General features: G+C 36.8%; 1 protein-coding gene across 2 annotated transcripts in view; it reads right to left on the bottom strand.

Moving 5' to 3' along the window:
• Positions 1-20,172, bottom strand: part of GPC6 (glypican 6) — a 1,076,178-nt gene that overhangs the window by 308,140 nt on the left and 747,866 nt on the right. For both annotated transcript variants that reach the window (XM_036893720.2, XM_036893721.2), the window contains exon 4: positions 14,693-14,858. In XM_036893720.2, coding sequence (XP_036749615.2) covers positions 14,693-14,858 — 166 coding nt within the window. The remainder of the gene's footprint in view (positions 1-14,692; positions 14,859-20,172) is intronic.

The raw sequence follows: 20,172 nt of genomic DNA, 5'->3' as shown, positions 1-20,172 counted from the left end.
TCCCTCATTCTTTTTTATATATAATTTTTTCCTCCACACTACTTGGATTTTGCTGGTGAAAGACTGGGAAATGTTGCTTTAATCACTTCCTTGTGCTTTCCTGGGAAAGAAAACGACAGAATACTGAACAGAAAGGAAAGGAGGGTATCGCTGATTTTGAGATGGTGAATTTATTTTCCACTCAGTGTACTTAACAAATTGGCTGCCATCCCATTGTATTCCATTCACCCGGTTGCAGAGCAGTATGAAGAGCCATGCATTAAAATATTTTAGCAATATTTGTGTTTTTTAGCAATTCTGAATGTTTTGTCCTCATTTTATGATTGCTGAAGGTTATCCAAGAATAAAACTACATTTTAAAAATATTCAGTGGCATACTAAGGTGGACGTATTGGGTTTTCAGAAGTTGTACTTGGACTCCTAATAAGACTTTGTGATCATTAATATGATTCAAATACATTAATGATAATAAAATTCACATTATATTATCTTGCATACCACTACATATTTTAAATTCCTTTCTCACCTTTAAACTTGTTTTTAAGGAATACAATCCTTAAAGTTCTCAGGGGTAGATACTATTTATTGCAATTGTATTATGTTATGTATTTTACACACACATCTTTTAGTCCTGACAATGATACAAGGCAGGCACCTTACAGCTATTGAGATCAAGATTCAACAATCTTAAGCAACTTTCCCAAGGGCATGTAGAGCAGGCTTATTTAAATTTAACCTCACTGAAAACTGGACTTAAATGGCATATAGACAGAGAAACACAGAAAAAGAACAAATAAAAGAGAAATCCAGATAAGGGAAAAGTGAGATGACTCCAGGGAGAAGGCATAGTAACAAAAACTTCATGATGTGTGAAATAAAGGTGGGCTGTTCTGACAGTCGGTGGGTAAGAGCAATGGCAATAAAATGACTGTTGATACTAATTGCATTTTCCATTAGAGTAAATCAAACTGGTTGCTTGGGAACTAGCTTTTCCTGTTTCTGTTCTGAGTCTGTTAATGACTGTATGATATAGCATATTCTAAGTGGAGAACTTTCTCTAGGGCTTCTCCACAGTAAGTTCAATAGAAAGCTCAACCCGGATAGTTCTCATAAGATGTCTACTGTAGATGGCTGGTAAGACTATGGACTATAATCTCATAAAAACTATTCTGCAAATGTTCAAAGCAAGGTGGCCCACATTTCAGTGTTACAACTCAGAAAAACATCTTACCCAAGTTGAAAGAATGAGTGGCTTGTGTGCAACATTTTATAATTGTTAATTGTTGACCAAAAACCAGAAAAAAATGTGAGTTCGCAGTAATAGCCATGTATAGGATCTGGATATGAGATCAGTTGTCTAGATCTGCAGTTCACAGCAGATGAATTTTCTCTGGTGTGGACAGTGGAGCTGTGCAGGACTTTGCTTGCACAAACCTGGCTCGGAACCCCGACTCCCCCACCTAATGGCAACATGACCTTGTATTATAAAATAATACAAAAGAAATGAACTGCTATTAATATCACTGATTATTGTTATCAACAGGCTCTTCAGAAACTTACAAGACCTCCCAGAGGCTGCTTGGGCAGCTGAAAGTATGGTGGTGGTGGAAGGCCCTTAGAGTATGGCCATCTTCTTGGAAAACCACCTGGTTTTAGTACAAGAACCTGTGACTGATGGAGGCTGCCTTCTAACGTGGTCATGTGGGGCTACACCTTAACTCTTTCTAGAACCAAAGTCCATGGCCTTCTCCCTCCATCCTGACTCCTCCCTCTTTTAAGTATTTTCACAGGTATTCTACAATGATTCATTCCCAAATGGGCTCTAGCTACTTCGAACTTTAGGAATAATTCTGCAAAACATTTTTTGCTTCATTTTAACCTAATTTTCACCATGTTTGAGGTGTCTCATATCTACCAGATGGACAAGAAAACTAATGCTTGAAAACACTTGATCATTTTAGCATCTATTTGTTTTCTTTTTTAGATTTAAAAAAAAACTTGATGGTTTTACATTTTGAGAAACTAAATTATACAAATGTTAGCAAAATATTTACATTTGGCATGTGCATTAAACCAGCAATTTCCTAGCTCCCCAAATATTTATTTTCAATATCCTGCTTGCTTTTTATGGCCTGTCCACTCTATTTGAAATTTGTTGAATTTGTACAGCCAGTAAATTACTTTTCCATAATTGCAGTAATTACGGTCCTCTTCATATGCTCATACTTATTTCTCAGATTTTTATTACAAGAAAATATTTGTGATGAAGTTCAGATACATTATGAGAGTTAGGGAACAATAAAAATGTATCCCTAATATTAAAAAATATTTGAGAATAAACATGCTCTACTAAAAGGAGGTCATTCAGAAATTAACATATATCTCGTCCTTATACTTAACCCACTGGGAAGTTTTTTGATTTATCTCAGTTAAGAATATCCTAGTAAAATTCTCCATGTGAATGAAATAATCAAGGTGAATGAAAAAAAAGCTGTTAATTTATTCAGTTCAACAATATCAAAATGACAAGAGAAAAAAATTTAAAAAATTGGTGTACTGTATATGGATGCTGAGTGATACTGTACATGTGACACGTATATATTTTTACATACCAATTTTATGGCAATAAAATTAAAAAATAAGTTAATAGTATTTACGTATTCAGACTTACAGTCAAGTGGCTGTTGCTCTGACAGATTAAGTTTCAGATGAAAGAATTTGTTTTTTTGTCTTGTAATCAATTCATCGAATGAGGTTTATATTTCATCATTTTGCATTTCCGAAATATTCATTTCTGCATCTTAAAAAAAATGCATGGATGTAAATGAAACTTTTCTTGTCTTACATTTTAAAGGTTGGTTTAACAAGCTTATGATGAACCAAGCAATCCGATGCCCAGTGATCACCAGTTAAATGGGTAGGAATCAATGTATGGCACAGCAGAATTAAAGTGAGTTTCAAAAAATCCTGAGGCACTCAGGAGAAAAGGAATTTAATATCTACCAATTTCACAGGGAAATTAAATGTATCCTGAAACTAACTTCTCCAAATCAAATTTAACAGAAAGGTAGTAACTATTCAACATAATTCATTGTCAGCTTGTTTTCAAAGAGTTGCATGACCACTATTAAACTATTTGAAATGTTGGTCTCCAAACCCAGGATTCTCCTGTGGGTTAAGAAAAATAAATGCAAATTCTTCCAAAGAGACTGGAAGCCTGAATGCAGCCCATAGCCTCAACCTTTGATCAGAGCCACCAGAGGCAACCTCAAATTTTTGTTTGTGAGCTTGACTTTCCTCTCACTTTGCTCTGGCATCTTTCCAAAGAGGGACAGGTGGCTTTAGGGCATTTTCTTGGATTACAAATCAAGTAATATTTCATGGTTTTCACCTTTAATGGGCTAAGCAGAAGGCAGTTGACAAAAGTTATGATAGAGGTTTAGAGAAATAATTTATACTCCAGGGCATTCTTAAATCAGTACTTAGCAATATGGGATTCAAGAAAACCTCACTGCTTCTTCCAATATTGCATTGCAAAAGCTTATCATGTCTGTTTGTCTTGCTCCTTGGGGGGATTCCATGTTCGGAAATCAATGAAAAGAGTACACCAGTTCTTTTATGTTGAGTTTTCACTGGTGACAGTTGTGCCATGAGGCATGCGATGCAGTCAGGAGCTGCTCTCTGAGACGTGGCTTTCTTGCCAGTGGAGGAAAGGAATGCCCTTGGGGCAAGCTTTTTGTAAAATTAGCAAATTTCATGCCTCCACAAGAAATTCAGAACTTGGCAGTGGCCAGAAATGAACAAAGTACTCCTAGATTTTATGCATTGAGGATTGCAGAAGCCAAAACCAATAGAAAATAAATTTCCTCTTGGATTGACTGGGATTATAAAATGTCGAAGTGTATGATAAATATGACCATCAAGGGGTTCCTGAATCATTAGAAAATATATCTTGGAGAGCAATCAAAGTGTGTCTCCACTGAACAGTTATGTCAAGCATTTTCATATTTGCACAATAGACATTCTAAAGAGGTTGGGGGGTATAGATATTGACACTTTTTGGGAGTACATATTGATGAGCAGTGTTTAACTGTAAAATGTTTAACAGCTAAGGGTAAAGACAGCATGATTTCACAGGGAAGGAACATGCAGGCACCTATGTGGTGCCCAGGAGAGGGGACGTGGGGTGTGATCTTTTGGAATTGAGCAGGGAAAGTGGCCACAGAGCCATTTGGGCTGGGGAAAACCCTCCAGAGGTTCTTGGCATCCACAGCTCTTGCTTTAGGAGCACAGAACACGGCGATTTTCAACACCTGCTTGGTATTCCCATTTTTCATACCACTACATCACAAATCCAACAAACCCTAGAAAGACTGAGGACACCCATGTTTGCCATACCCAAAACTAGCTTATATATCTGCTGACAGCACCGTCTGTGTTTTGTGTGCTTATCTCAGTCACATCTGATGTATTTCTTTCTTTGTTTTGTACATTTAGTCACCTGTGCTTAGACATGAAGTCCTATATATCTTTATTTCGAAATCCACGATTAGTGCTGTCTTCCTTTCTCCATCATGCTAGGCTTAGGCGACCTCTCCAAGCTCACTACCACTAGTGTCATCCATTTAAATCCATCCTTTACTTGGCTGTCAGATTACTACTTAGATCCTGCCACTGCCTGGATAAAAATGCCCTGTGACTTATCATTGCCAGTAAGACAAAAGAAAGTCAAGTAGCTGGTGTGACTTTCAAAGCTTCAGCCATCCAGCACTGACCCACCTGACCTTGTGATACACACCAGCAAGTATGTCTATTGCCACATGGCTGGTGTCCTCGAAGGCGGCTAAGCACAGCATCCTTATTCTTACTCTCCTACCACTGTTTTCCCATCCTGGGGCCATCAAGTGCTTATTCACCTGAGCAAGGACAGAGTCATCTCTACTGGGATGGGTCCTGGCTCTCAGGAACCATGGCAAATCCAGAAACAGAGAGAAGCAGCTCACATGATGAAGAACACCTGCAGTCTCGCCCCTTCCTTTCTAAATGGGTCACTACGCTGGGACCATTTTCCTGTTGTCATCCTGCTCTTGTCATCTCTTTGGTTTGCATGCTGCTGGTACCCTGGTTGCTGATGTTCTCCCACCTCCTTGCTTACTCTGTCGCTTTCTACTCCCTACTTTCTATTTTCTGTTCATACCTTCACAGGTCATTCACCAGAACAGGGGACCACATCGTCTCTCCTTTGGTGCTGCCTCTGTGGACATGTCTTATTCCCTCGGATTTGCACGCATTATCTAGTTTAACCCACACAATGCTGAGCACTGGGCACTATTATCTCTAGTTTATTGATGAGGAAACTGACATTTAAGAAAGTTAAATAATGTTACTCAAGTCATACGAGATAATAAATGATGAAGTCAGGATTCAAACTCACACAGCAATTTGAGGACTATTGCTCTTAACTATTATCTTCACTTAACCCAACTCCCATTTTGAAAGCACACATTTCACCTCTTTGGAAAATGATAATTTCTCAGGATCAGGTAGTACAGTTTAGTTTCTTTTGTGTCTACCATATGCCTTGTCTAGATCTAAGCACAAAAAAGGATGTAATAAATGCCTTTTTGAAGAAAATCAGGCATTCAGATGCTGAGCCATGTCAGAGAAATTATAAGTATTTTAATGGTCTAAACCTGAACTGACCAACTGAGTAGCCACTAGCCACATGCAGTGATTATAACACAATATTGACTACTTAATAGGTTTTTGTAGGGATTCAACTTATCAAGGGGTTATAATATTGCATGGTATAAAGTAAGTATTCAAGAATTGTTAGTTATTCTTGCTATATATGTAATGTTCTCCACTTGGAACCCAGATCCATAGAAAAGAGGAAATAAAGTTTCTACTACTCTCTCAATTTTAGAATTTGGATTCTATGATTAGAAGTGAGTAGCAAGGCACACTTAAACATTCATCAACAACCTTGGGAAGTATATACCTAGGTTTTCAACTAATAAAGGGTAGTATTAAGCACATATTAAATAGGATCACCAAGAACTTGCCAAATACTTTATATTCAGACACAGTGATTTGATCAAAAATACTATAAGGATGACCAATGAAGGGACATAAGTATTTCACTTTGTGGAATCACCTTCCAGAAGTCAGCTCCTCGTATGCATGATCCATATCCTCAAAGCTAACTGTGTATTGGTATTTGTAGGATTATTCCTGAGTAACATTCCTAGGACTATCAATGACTTCAGTTTTGCCATTTGGTTGGGTATTCCACATAGACTGTGGAATACATCTCTAAGATTATGTTAACACAGAATAGTTTGGAACACTAAATTATTTTAACGATAACAATAATCAACCCCATTGAATTTAGAAAACCAGAAGACACATGCTCAAGTGAAAACAGCAAAGGCTCCAAGTGGCCTTCAGCAGATGATTGCTGTGGATTTTGAGAACACTTTCCTCTTAAAGTCAATGAACTCTCTTGTAGATCAGCGGTTCTCCTTTCTCTGGGAGAACTGACTTAAGCTAGTGTGAAACTACTCAAAAGATAGACATAGGACCGATATAGAATGGGGTCACTTTCTGATCCAACCCATGTGAAAGCTACATTAGCTATGGCATCAAAGGGGTGGTCATTATTACTTCCAAAACTCTTTCTTATCTACTAACTCATTCATCTTACCCAGTATTATTCTTAGGCCTTGATTTAATCAACGAATTTCCTGAGTGTTGAGATTTTAGTGGTGAATAACTGGCTTTTTTGACATTTAATTGATCAGTGTTATCTTTCGAAGATCCCTAAAAAAAAGGTGTGGTGCTATAGGTGTCCCTTCTTTGGGTAATGTCATATATCCAACAATGTACTTCTCATTTCACTTTGTAATTTTCACTTCTTCAGAGTTATAATAAAGGAAATTCTTAGCATAGCAAATTGTTTAAATCCATGCAAAAAAAAATCAAGCATATATCTCTTTTATGTGGGATTTATATGTAAGCAGTGATTTGAAGGACAAGGAATATTTCATGCTCTATTTTAGTTTAAATTCTCTCCTGGCTATCTTACAAAGCATCTGTAGGCACAGTATTTTCAAATGAGTATAAGCTCAAAGTTTTCATATACCATGAAGGTTCTCAAAGTTTAAATTACTCCCAAGGACTTTAATACCCATTTCCCTATCAGAGTAACCAATGAAAATATGCCTTTAACCATCAGAATAACTCATGGGGCAGTTTCTTCTAACTTGGCTTCCACCTCTGGCTCCTGGGAGGGTTGCTTATAAGAAACAAGGCAAAGAGACAACAAGATGAAGAGAATAAGATTCTAAGTCTCTTTTACAATTGTTAAAGAAACAAGCTTGAGGCAAATTAGAGCTAATTTCAAAAATGACTCAAACATAATGACATGATCAGCAGTTCTACTCTTGAGGCAATCATGAATTAAAGGAGCTTTTAGAGCAACTAGAAGATATATCTATATGTCTATCTGTAGACTTAATTATACATATACATAAATATAAATGTATATATGGGAAAATAAATCTAAGTATCCTCACTAACATTAATATCATTAAGATATTTTAATAAAGTGTTGCAACAGTGCACATGGATTTATTATTGGGGTTAAAATATTTCCACTTTCACTGCTAATCAGGACGTTTACAGTGATCTAAATGCCTCAGGAGTCACCCCCTCTTCATTCTATTAAATCGGTCATTGCATGAAGGACTTTTTGGTTATGATGGCCCTGGGACTTGTTATGAGTTTTCTATTTGTGTGAATAACATGTGGCTTAATGTTTTCCTTAGCAATCCACTTACTTAGGTCTATTTATATTTCTTATTTTCCAGTTTTTACAATACAATGATTTCTTCTACCTCCTATTCCTCTTACCTCCTGAAACTGGAATTGCTAAGAATGTCACTGGGCTAATAGCATTTGACTTTCTCCTGTGTTTCTGGGCCTTCTGGATCTATTTAATTCTATTCTAAAGAGTCACCAAATATTTTCTCTTAGCATGTCAAGGGATAGACATCTATTATAGCTCAGACATGAAAGCACGACAGTGAAAACAATCACATGTATCACAATCAGATGCCAATTATTAAAAACAAGTACATTTTGATAAAATCAAATTAAACAATTTGTCTGTAGCAAATGCTGAAATTGAAATGTAAATAAAAGCAAAACACAAAATTCCAATGGAAAGACAAAGGCCACTCTCTAGCCCCTAGAATCATTTCTCCTGGTAAACTAGATTCTTCGGTTGCTTGTTCCCATGGAAAGTGGAGAGCTAGATAAGGCATGAGAGGTATTTCAGTAAACTTCCTATTATAAATTGAACTTGTATCCTAAAGAACCTTACGCTTGCAAATATAGGTATGCATCATTACAGGACATTGGTTGGTGTTTTATTTATTGTACCATTAATGCCAACTTGAAAATTTAGTTTAAAATATCATATTTGTAGTCATCAGTAAATAGAGAATGGAATGACTACAATTGTAAGTTGTTAGACGTTGTGTATGTGGGAACTGGACTAGGTGGATATACTGGCATTGGGGACCGAGGAAATAACACACAGATCTTAGAATGACTGCTTGTCTATTGCAGCAGGTAATTTTCGGATTGATGTACTTTGCCTGCTTTGATCCATGGGAAAATCTGCTGGACTTAGAATAAAGATTGCATTCCTATGAATCCCTTGCGTGGTTGCCTCAAGATGAGCATTAGTAAGTGTTCAGACTTTAAGAATGCCGGCCTGTGCGCTTACTAAACAGCCTCAGACATTATGCCACCCTTAAGGCTTTAACCCTATTGTACCACTTAGAAATACTTCCATATATGCAGCGTTCACAAGTAAACCATTTCCTAAATGTAGGAAATTGGTAACAAATGCAGCTTATGAAAGGCTCCTGGGAACCAGCCAACTGTTTTCTTCCTCTCTCTCTCTTTTTTTTTTCTCAGTGAGTAGTTAGTACTGCTCTGCATTCTGCCAGCATTACCCAGAGAAAACAGCATGTGATAAATGTCCACGGGAAATGAAAAATATGTATTCAATGACTACATAAGGAAGGCAGGGGGTTGGGTGGGGTTAGATTTCAACTGATGGAAAATAAAGTGTTTTGTTTTTTTAAAAAATCTTTCTTTGTGCTTTTAGGAATGCACAAGGGCAAAAGTGAATTCTGTAGTTACCAGTGACATCAGTTTCTACAATAATTGCTTGGCTGTTGTTCCTCAATCTAAGAATTATGTTTCTGGACTGTATATGTTTAATACTGAATTATCTGGACTTGTCTTACACAAAATGGAGATGAAGGAAACATGAAAGTTTGCTGCTCAAAGCAATTCTTCAATTTTTCTTTTTCTTTGGTTGAAAGGAAATAATTTTCTATGTTTAGGGTCTAGAGGTTTTTGAAACATGGCATTTCAGCATATATCAACCGGAGTCAACTCATATTTACTATGGAATTCTTTGTAACTAAAAAATTCTTATCAGATTTGTATTATAGAATTTCATGCTTAAGAACATCTTTGAAAGAGGAGTAATTTATACAATCCTGGAAATAGTTCCTTGTGTTCATTTTGTATCCTTCTGAAATGTAACATCACACAGTTCTGTGCCCTTTATAAAAAGAGAACCCAACTTTATTTATTAGAAACGGAAATGGTTTATCTAGCAACATTCACCCCCAGACACAAAGTTGTGACTACACTAAATACCTTGAGGATAAACAACTCTTGCAGATCCTAAGAAAAGTTATTTGTTCACCAAAGTAGCCATTTATTACATGACACTAGTCATTTGACCGACCTAACTCAGCTTCCTTGTGGCTGGCACTAATTTACGACTTGATAGCAGCTGTCACAGTGAAAGAACCAGGTTCATTATCTGATTTGTTTCTGCCATCCCTGCACTTATAGAGTCCATTAACAACAGGGATATGTGCTTTTTAAATTACTGAATTAGTCATACTTCCATTAAAAGTGTAGACTTACAAAGTAAAATAGAACCTCTTAGTGCATTTTCTCCCATTTCTGTCTAGTTGTTTCCATTTATTCCACTCAAAGAACATACATTGAGCCCTGGCCTTAGTGGGCAGAGTGCTATCTGCTGTGTGTCTATGCTTAGACTAGAGCAAGGTCCACACTAGCCACTCAGTAAACATGTGTTGGATGAATGAATAAATGAAAGGATGAATGAGAGCACCCACTGCAGGGTCTCTGGGCCTGGCATGAATTTAGTGCCTACCTTGGGCCTTATGTTTGATAATCTCAGGCCAGCATCTGTCTTTGAGCTGTGTCTTTGACTTGGTAATTGGCTAGGAGGAAGGAATCCCAGAAAGTTTAGTACTATGGCTTGTTTGGTCTATGAGTGTTCAAGGCCTAAATTTAAAATATAAGCTACTCTGTTGCTTTTCTTTCTCCCCCTCCATTGGAAGGCATCTATAGATCAGGGAATGCAACCTTTTCTTGATAAAAATTTATACCAATTCTCCATACCTTATCTGTTCAAATCAGTGGCAGTGGTGGTGGTGAGACTCAATCATAAAACATTTAGCAAAGAAAACAAGTACGAATTTAAGAATCACTGACAGATCATGCTAGACCTATTATAATTGTGATGGGAACTTGCAAAATATTTTGGGCCCTATATTGTAACAATTATGTATGTTACTGCTATTCAACATCAATTATTTTGACAATGCTAATTCAATAGAGTCTTACTTGATATTACATTCTATATTATCAAGGTAGGGCTATCCTGATGCCCCAGACTAGGTAAAGTCCACCTGTGCCAAGTATCACTTAACAGCCTGTGCTTCTATTTCTTACCTTTACCTCAGTTGATCATAACTAACTAAACTACATTAAATTCCTGCAGAAAATGTTATGTTTGTGTTTAGCTTACCCAATACTGTGAGTTGAATGAATATGCTAAGATGAGTAGGGTCGTACTAACTTGGATAGCCTAAAAAAATTAGGCTATGACATGGGGACAAAAACATCTTCAGTTCTCACTTCTGTGGAACTGTAGACAATTTTGTCTTATATTCACAGTAGTGAGCATCTTATGACATTTTAGTGATAAAACATTTTGCAGGACGGAATGGAACCCCTGCCTTTGGTCTCACCGACATTTGCCTCCCACACCAGCAGGGCCCCCCACCCCACTTTTTTTTTTCTATCTCAGGTTCTCACCAACTAGAAAGTCATAGAAGGCACCAGATGTTTGGAGGAGGCTATCCCACACATGCTAGATTTTAAAGTAGATTCAAGATTTATTATGTCTACATATACATGTAATTTCAGCCTGAGCTTTGTGCTGATGAGTGAGGTGGAATCTGCAACATGATCCCTTGTCAAATCGAATGGTTCTTATCCATGGAGCGTTGGTGTCAATGACAAACACTCAAACACCCCGATAACCATGGGACGTTATAGAAACAACGAGTTCTATCCACAGTTTTCCTCTAGGAAATTTTAATTTATGTGAACATTTTTCAAGAAACCCTTTTGAATTTATACAACATTCAGAAGTCAGGCTGGAATACACTGTGTATGAATAAACAGCAATGCCTGGGGTAAGCCCTAAGCAGTGGCTGTCAAAACCTCAAATTATATCCTTCTCTTACCCCATGTTTCCAGTAGTGAGAAAAGACCTAGAATCAGTTTTGTGTTGCTTCAGGCCCTGATTAGCTCAGGGGTGCAGCGTGATACACCTATCTGTTCAGCAAGCTGAAATTCAAACTGAAGCTGGGCTGTGCTTTGTCCTGGGGGAATCCCATGTGCTCCTAGAAAGCAGCCGAGAATTCCTGGCAGAGGTGAACTGTGACTTTCAAGTACACTAAAATGGGTCTAGCAGCAGCTTCTTCAAAGCTGTCAGCAAGTTTAAAAAAGAAAAAAAAGGTCTATAAGTAAAAGGTGAAGAGTTCTTCCTTTTTCCTACAATAGTTAATTGATAAGAATTTTTTGAGTTCTGTCTCTGTGCAGGGCACGGAGTTTAACTTCCTCAAGGAGAACTACGAAAATGCATCCCAAATAGACTCCAGATTTCTTTTTCAGGATTCAAAAAAAAAAAACCAAACTACAGAACTTCATAAGTGAATGGAATACCACTGGGGTTTTTACTTGAACACTTAAAACATTTCATTTTGTCAGTGAATTGCCTTTCTTTTGACATGATCCAGACACCAACAGAATTCTAAATAGCTTCAAGTCACTTTTAATTAATTCATGGCATTGTAAAGAATCGTGAGAATGTGCTACCAATTCAATTCTTGTGTTTATTGATGGCTGATTGCATGCAATCAACATATTTTAGGTGAACACATAATAAAAGACAACCCCCCAAAATGTATGAACTGGGATGTTAATGTAGAAGAAAGCGATGGCACACACCACTGACGGCAACAGGAACCAAGAGCTTGATGAAAAGATGGTTGAAGCCCCAGAGTGATAGGCTGCAGGCGCTAAGCAGAGAGAGGGCTATTATATGTTATTTTTGTTGGATTACTGATTTGCTTCTGCATTCATAAACACTCTGCAATACCATCATCATGGATGAATACATTTGGAAGACAGAGTTGGCACACTTAAGAAATATATATAATAAATTTGTGAACTACAACTACATCAGGAGGAGTATTAGCAAGGACACACTTTGCTCCTTCAGTCTCTGTTGGGGGTCAATTCTCAGTGCCATAGCAAAACCAGAAGAAAGAAAACGTCTCAGAGATCTCTAGAACCAATAAAAAATATGAGATACAGTAATGAAGGACTAACCACCAAGTTCCTCTTACATTAAAGTACATCCAACGCATGGTGGGTTCAAATTTTAGTTTTTATATCAAGTGGTTTTTCACACATTCAATTTCACATCAAACTGGGATCCAGGAAACCCAAATGATTAAAAGGATAAAGATTTGTCTTATGTTAAAACAGCCAATCAGCACTGAGGAAAAAGACCAGTCAAGAAGCCAGTGTTGCTTTCACAAGTTAAAAAGCCTATATTCTCATTCTTAATCATGTCCTGCTCCAAGTAACAAAATCCACATGCCCACTTCCATCAATAAGTTGCAGGCTGACCAGAGACAATTTATGCTATGAAATAGGGCAGTTTCAACCAAAAAGTATGAATAATCTACATGACTCAAAAGTGATGCTACGAGGTTTAATCTGGTTTTTAGATATGCAAATCTTTTAAGATTTGATGAGAATACTTTTTAGTTAGCATTATTTGGGTAGGGTGTCTTTGCTGGCATTAATCTAAATTTATATTTTAGAAGGTCAAGTTTTTTTCCTTCCTAATTTTTTTTATTCATACCCCTTTCAAAATCGTAGCAAAGAACAAAAATCTTAGCAAAGAATCATATCATTTTTGAGAGAGAAGGGTAACTTAATGATTTCACTTTTTAAAAACTCACGTTTTTCAAGTCAAGATTGTGCAAACAGATTTTGTACTCCCACATGAGGGGAGAAAGAGCAGCATTTCAATTTATTCTCTCTGAAATGATTTCTCAGATTTCTGTTAGGTGACTTCCATTTGAATCTCCCCACTCTGAAATCTTTTTTTAAAACTTCAAAACCATTTTCTCTGGCCCTCCTAAGCATAACAGTACATTAGCCAACGGGCTTCATTGCCAAAGCTGAATGCCTATGACCTAAGCACATCTTTGCACAGTGGGCTTAGGTTTCTCTGCATTCCAATATGTATTAGATCTTTTTCCTATCATACCCAAATCTTCGATGTTAGGGGACTTCACTTGTGCATTTTGGTTTAGAGGTTTGCATAAGTGATGAGGGCCCTCTGAGCCTGACGAACGCCACTGTTATTTGTACCACTCTGCTTGTCACTGTGCAATTGCAGTAAATGCAATGGAAAACACTTTTATTTGAAGGCCCTTTGACAGAGGGGAAGAAAACACATTTACTCTTTCAAGGCCTGTGTATTTTCCTGGGAGCAGCCTGCCTATAAAATGTGTCCTTTTATCCTTGGATAGTTATTTGGGAAATATCTTTTGGCACTGCAGCTCCCTGAGTGATTTCTACAACTCAAGAGCAGAGCCATGATTCACAGACCCTCCCTCCCTCCTTCTTACCCCCTGCCTCCTCAAGACTGGAAGGCCGTCGCATGTGTGTGTGCTTGGAGCATTCTTCACAGAATGAGGAAGGCAGCGTGCATATTTTAGCAAAAATATTGAGCTATTTTCACCATAGATGTTTAAGGAAGGCGCTGTTTACTGATATCTGTGACCAGGCAGACATAATACTAAGAAGGAGTAGTACCGTGAATTGCTTTTTTAACATTTTTTTCTACCTGTCCCTTCTCCTAGGAGCTCACAGAAATGCAGTAAGATGACTTTTATCTTCGTCAGAGAGCTCAGCTGATTGAGAACAGCCAGCGTGTACACTCTTTAATGGGACTCTCCTTCACAAGAGGCAAGGAAGTCTAATTTTTTTAGGATTTTAAAACAAAAATGAGAAAAATGCAAAATAATGTTTGTAATTTGCTAAAAGCTGTTCTTAAAAAAAAAAGAGTCCTCTTAATCTCTACGTGTCATCACAACCTCAAACCTGCCCCTCAGGCACCATTAACACTTGCTCCCGCACCTGTCTGATGGGTACATCGGGGTTACCTATGTCACGGATCCGCGGAAAGGCTTCTTACCTATGAACAGATTCCACTCCGTGTCCAGATCCGCCTGGTTTGCCAGGCAGCCCTTCATGACGTTGAGACAGTAGTTGCTACAAGGTCTCACGCTGGGGAGGCCTCGGCAGTACGGGCAGTAGAGCATCTTCATGAGAGCGCGGATGCACCCCGGGGTCGGGCTGACCTGCAGACATATCAGAAACAGCAAGGAAATCAGAAATGAGAGGACGGAAGGCAGAGAGAAAAAGAAGTGACTCATTTTCTCCTTAAAAAAACCCTCAAAACAAAGATGAAACGACTCGGATGAACTGCAGCAATGGAACAGAGGACTAAAGAAACGCCGAGAGTTTTAAGGCTTTTGTAACACTTCATCTTGAAGCCCCTCCATTCTGGCCAAATACTTCTGTTTGAAACAGAAATTATCAATTTTCTTGGAATGTCCCCATCAACATTTGGAAATCCATGTCATTGTGATGCAGCCTTAAAACACTTTCATTTCAACAGAACATGAAATGAGATAATGCATAGGAAAGCAATGTGTAAAGTGAAGAGCCCCATAAACATGTCGGTATTATTAAAGTTTAATGTGACACCTTTAGAAAACTTTCCGACTGGTTATTTGACCCTTGCTAAAGGAGGTTGGCAGATATTCTTCTTTCGGACATGACTTTTTAAAAAAGGATCAATATCAGTTTGTTTGGGATTCCTGAAATACAGGCCTGCTTAGAAGCAATGGAACTCAGAAGGCCACACCTTCAGGCATCTACAGGTTTGCAATTCTGAGAACTTTGTGGAAAATGGACCCTGTGTTGCATGTGAGGACAAATCCATGCAGTAATTCAGAGGAGCTAATAATCGATCAATGTGAATTTGCATTGAATAAGAAAGCAGTGGTGTGGCTAACTTAATCAATTCTAAACCCATAGGTCTTAGACTCACTGAAAGTTCTAATTTGACTTCAAGGGAAAGCACATTTAAACAGTATGCACCAACTACAGAAAAAAGACACAGAAAACTCTTTTTCAAGACTAGATGCATACACGTTAAATTGACTTGGTTCCATGTAATTTTGGTGTTTTAATCAAGGAACTATATATTGCTGTTGCTGTGTTCTAGTTCTGAGAACAAGCTAAACCTGTATCATTTGGGCCTCTTGGACAGTTTTAGTCATATCAGACAGCCAGGACCTGCAGGTTGCATTTACATGTCAAGTACATTGAGATTCAGGGAAAGCATAACATCAAATGTAAACGTGGGTAATAAAGGTATTTCCAAATAAATGGATACTTTGAACTACTATAGCTGATGTATCATTTTATCCTTTACCTAGAAACCATAGTTGAGGTTTTTAATGTAAAGCTTTGGTTTTTGTAATATTTTCTTAATTTTATGCTGTATCTTGACAAAGTCCCTAATCTCAAAGAATGAAGCTCTTTATTTAGGCTCTGAAATTTCTGGTTGTTCTTTTGATTTTTTTTTTTTTGCATTTTCTTTCCAAAATTTTATGAAGATTTTCAAACCTACAAAAAGCTTGGATGATTTTTATAATACCTCCCCATGACCACACTCCAAGATTCTACTTTCAACACTTTTCTTACATTTGCTTTTACACACATCTTTCCATCCTTCTACTCATCTATTAATTCACTTTATTTTTATGCATTTCAAAGTAATATCATTTCGATTTTTACTTTCTTGGTAGTTTAATGTTGGCTTTGAAAAAATAGAATTAACATGATCAACAATAGGAGGTTAGGGCATTAAGTACTCTAAATCGAAAAGGTAAAATAAAATATACTTGGTCTTTCTCTATACAGATATTCAGAGAGTGGTTTAGAATACACTAATTCTAAAACTAATTTTCCAACAACAAAACAAACACAAAAAAAGAAAACCGAAGTGAGGATTCTGACTCTTCTTTGGAACTCACGTTAGCGCCATCCTTTCATCTTCTCCTGAGAGCCTATTTTGTTGAAAATGCCAAATTTTATCCACCACTAAACAACACTGCCTTGAAAATATCTTATCCACATGTATCCCATTAAAACAAATAAAGACATTAATTCTGCATTCTCCATACAAAATTAAAATAAAATTCCAAATTTTTATACATTTTACTTATTTGGCATGGTTTCAGTGCTACATACTGTGTCCACAGTAGTTTGTTTTCCATAGCCTTGTGATTTCTTGCCTGACCCTAGGCTTTTTCTAGAGACCTCCCTATTCTTACTTACACTGGCTAAGCAATTTCTTCCTCTGACTCTTGGATTTTGGGCTTTCACACCTTGGTATTATATGTCGCTTTGCCTCTTTTCACTCTGTGTGCCAGTATAAAACCTGGAGCATTTCCCAGTAGGGGGGGTGCAAATTTGAGATCTCTTTGACTGTGTGGACTGCTTTGCATCATTATATCTGCACCACTGGGCAAAACATGCACATCAGTAAAAGGTATTATGACTATGATGTAGGCACTTGATGCATGCGTTTTGAGTTGAACCCTCTATTGTGATGTACAGTTTCTTGGCCACTTTGATACTCAAAAGAAAAAAAGAAACAAGATAGTTTTATACATCTTAAGATTCACTTGTTGCTTCTTAACTTTGTTTTCAAAGGTTATCGATTACATTAATTTCAAAGCTTTGGTGTGTGCATGCATGTGTGTGTGTGCGTGCATGTGTGTGTGCGTGCATGTGTGTGTGCGTGTGTGTGTATGTTGGAACCAATACAGTTTTCTCAGTCTGACATTTCACAACAGTCTCCAACTCAGGGTAGCAACCAACACAGAAAATTGAGCAGCCTTAATAACCTAAAAGAACAATGTTGTTCAAGTTAAATGGGGCTCTCTCAGTACTTTTGGAAATGACATCTTCCCTGGTCAAATAAAGGGCATTTGAAAAAGAATAAAATGGAGAGTGGAGGATCAAAGTTGAAGCTTTCATGTTCACAGACCATATTTTTTGAATTGATATAAGTGAATGCTTGTATTAAAAATAAAAAAAAACATGATTTCAATCTGAAGACTTTTAGAAGTAAACCTCTGAAAAGGTTGTTTTAAATGCCAATTGTGTGAAGGGATATTTCTGTTTTTCAGTGTTTAATAGTGCTTTATAACTGTGCTATAGCCATTAGTTTTTTTTATTTTGAAATCAGTGCACACTCAAAAAGAGTTGCAAAATTAGTAGAGTCCCAGGTAACTCCACTGGCCTTCCGTCAATGGCAACATTTCAAATAGCTGTGGTTACAACATCAAAATGAGGAAATTGACGTCAGTACATTGGTGCTAACTAGTCTACAGACCTTTTTCCATGTTTATGATTTTTTTCAAATGGCATTCATGTGGGTATGGTGTGTGTGCACATACACACCATTTAGTTTATCCCATGTGCAGGTTTCTGTAACAATACCACAATCAACATAAAAACTCTTTCACCATGAAAGAACCCCCCTGTGCTACCCCCACTCTACCCCTTGCTCTTGTCCCTGGCACTCTATTGCCACTAATCTTTTTTTCATCTCTATCATTTTATCATTTCAAGAATGTTATATAGATGGAAGTGTATAATATGTAAACTTTTGAGCCTCACTTTTTTTTTTTAACTGAACATAATGCCCATGAGGTCCCCTCAAGTTGTTGCAGGTATTAAGAGTTCACTCCTTTTTATTGCTGAGTAGTATTTCTTTGTTTGACTATAACAAAATTGTTCAATTCTTCAGTTACAGAAGGACATTTGGGTTGTTTCCATTAGTTTGCTATTAGGAACAGGCACTAGAAATAATGTTTCTGTGAGCATTCAAGTATGGGGTTCTGCATGGACATAAATTTTCATTTCTCTGGGATAAATTCTCAAGAGAACAACTGATGGGTCAATTGATTAGTGTATGTTTGGTTTGGAAGAAAATGTTATATCAAGAAATAGTCAAACTAGTTCCCAGACTGTTGTAGCATTTTACATTTTCAACAGCAATGTGTGAGAGATCCAGTTTTCCCCACATCCTTGTCAGCATTTGGGATGACCACTACTTCTTATTTTGGTCATTCTAAAAGGTGTATTATCTACTTTTCAATTAATGGTGTGTTTCTTCCAGTCTATACCCATACCAGCCAGTACTCTGGCCTCAGTGGGTTCTAATAAGCACCAGATCCAAAATCATTTACCAACTGGTCTCTGGAAAAATATGCAACATTAAAAAAAAATCCTGAAATAGTAGACAAATCTGAATATTTAGCAAAACCAAAATAAAGGAGTTCTAAAAACTCACATTTAAAATTTAGAATAGAGTATCATCTCAAATACATAAAGCCACTAATTTATAAATTTTGTGGACTATTGGAAAAAAATCCTACTGAAGAAAATTGTGGTCATTAGCAAAAATCAAGAAAAAAATCCATTTTGAGAAACAAAATGTTGACTTCTCTTAGTTGGTGATGTGGACTTATTATTTCTGAAAAATGCAGCTGTCACTTCCTAGATATGCGAAGTAGACTGGTAAACAAATTTAGGTAAAAGACTAAGTCGGGATGTTTATAAAAATGGCACCCACTTGGTACAAGTAAAACAGTGTTTTTTATGTGAAAAAGAAAAGAATAAGTTGATGAAAACATTATTTTTTGTACTTATTTGTGCTCTCATGTAACTTTACATATGCCCTTCACTACTAGCAATCCTTTGTCAAGAATTCACAGTTTAGGGGGAAAAACGAAATAGTCAATGGTTCTTACTCCATTATCCTATTCCTGGGAAGACAGACACAAGCTTGTGAGAAACCAAGACTTCAATTTGCAATCTTGTATCTTAGATTTAGTCCTTCTACTATGTTCTTCTGATGCTGTTTGTCTATAATGAATGACTTGTAAATAATCATTTGGCAGTTGATATTAAAATTGACTATATTTGAGGAATAATAAAAATTTATAACTAAAGTTCCTTTTAAAATAACTGAAAAATAAATAAAATAACAAAAATTGAGCTCTTAGTTTGTAACTTTGTGATTTTTTTTTTGTTTTTGTTCGTTACTTTTTTTTAAAGATTAAAGCAAGATACATTGAAACATGAGAGGGAAATAAAAAAAGAACCCTTACTAAAGCTGCACTGAGAGAGAGGACTAAGATTTATCTACCTGACTAACCATGCATGTCAGGATGTTATAGAAAGTATTTCTTACATTTTCTAAATGCAGCTTGAGGTACTGCATACTCTTAGCTGCATAACAGCAATTCATTTCAGGTCTTTAAAATACTTAAGATTTTGTATCTGGACCAACATTCATGCACTGATGCTCACATTAGCATTTCCTAATAGTAGCCAATGTAAAACAAGACTGTATGTTAAAATATTTTTAAAAAGCAAGAAAACATGGGAAAGTTGTGAATGTGTAATAATACACAATTAACATATACTTAGCACATGCTGCCTTTTGCAGAAGTTGTATAGTCAAAATTATCAAATAAACATATCTGTCTTCTCCCAAAAGACAAACAAGATAATGTAAGTGAAATA

The sequence above is a fragment of the Manis pentadactyla genome, chromosome 17, assembly GCF_030020395.1.
Source record: "Manis pentadactyla isolate mManPen7 chromosome 17, mManPen7.hap1, whole genome shotgun sequence".
NCBI classification, from domain to species: domain Eukaryota; kingdom Metazoa; phylum Chordata; class Mammalia; order Pholidota; family Manidae; genus Manis; species Manis pentadactyla.
Note: the sequence above shows the minus strand (reverse complement) of the source record. Positions and strands in the feature narration are given on the sequence as shown.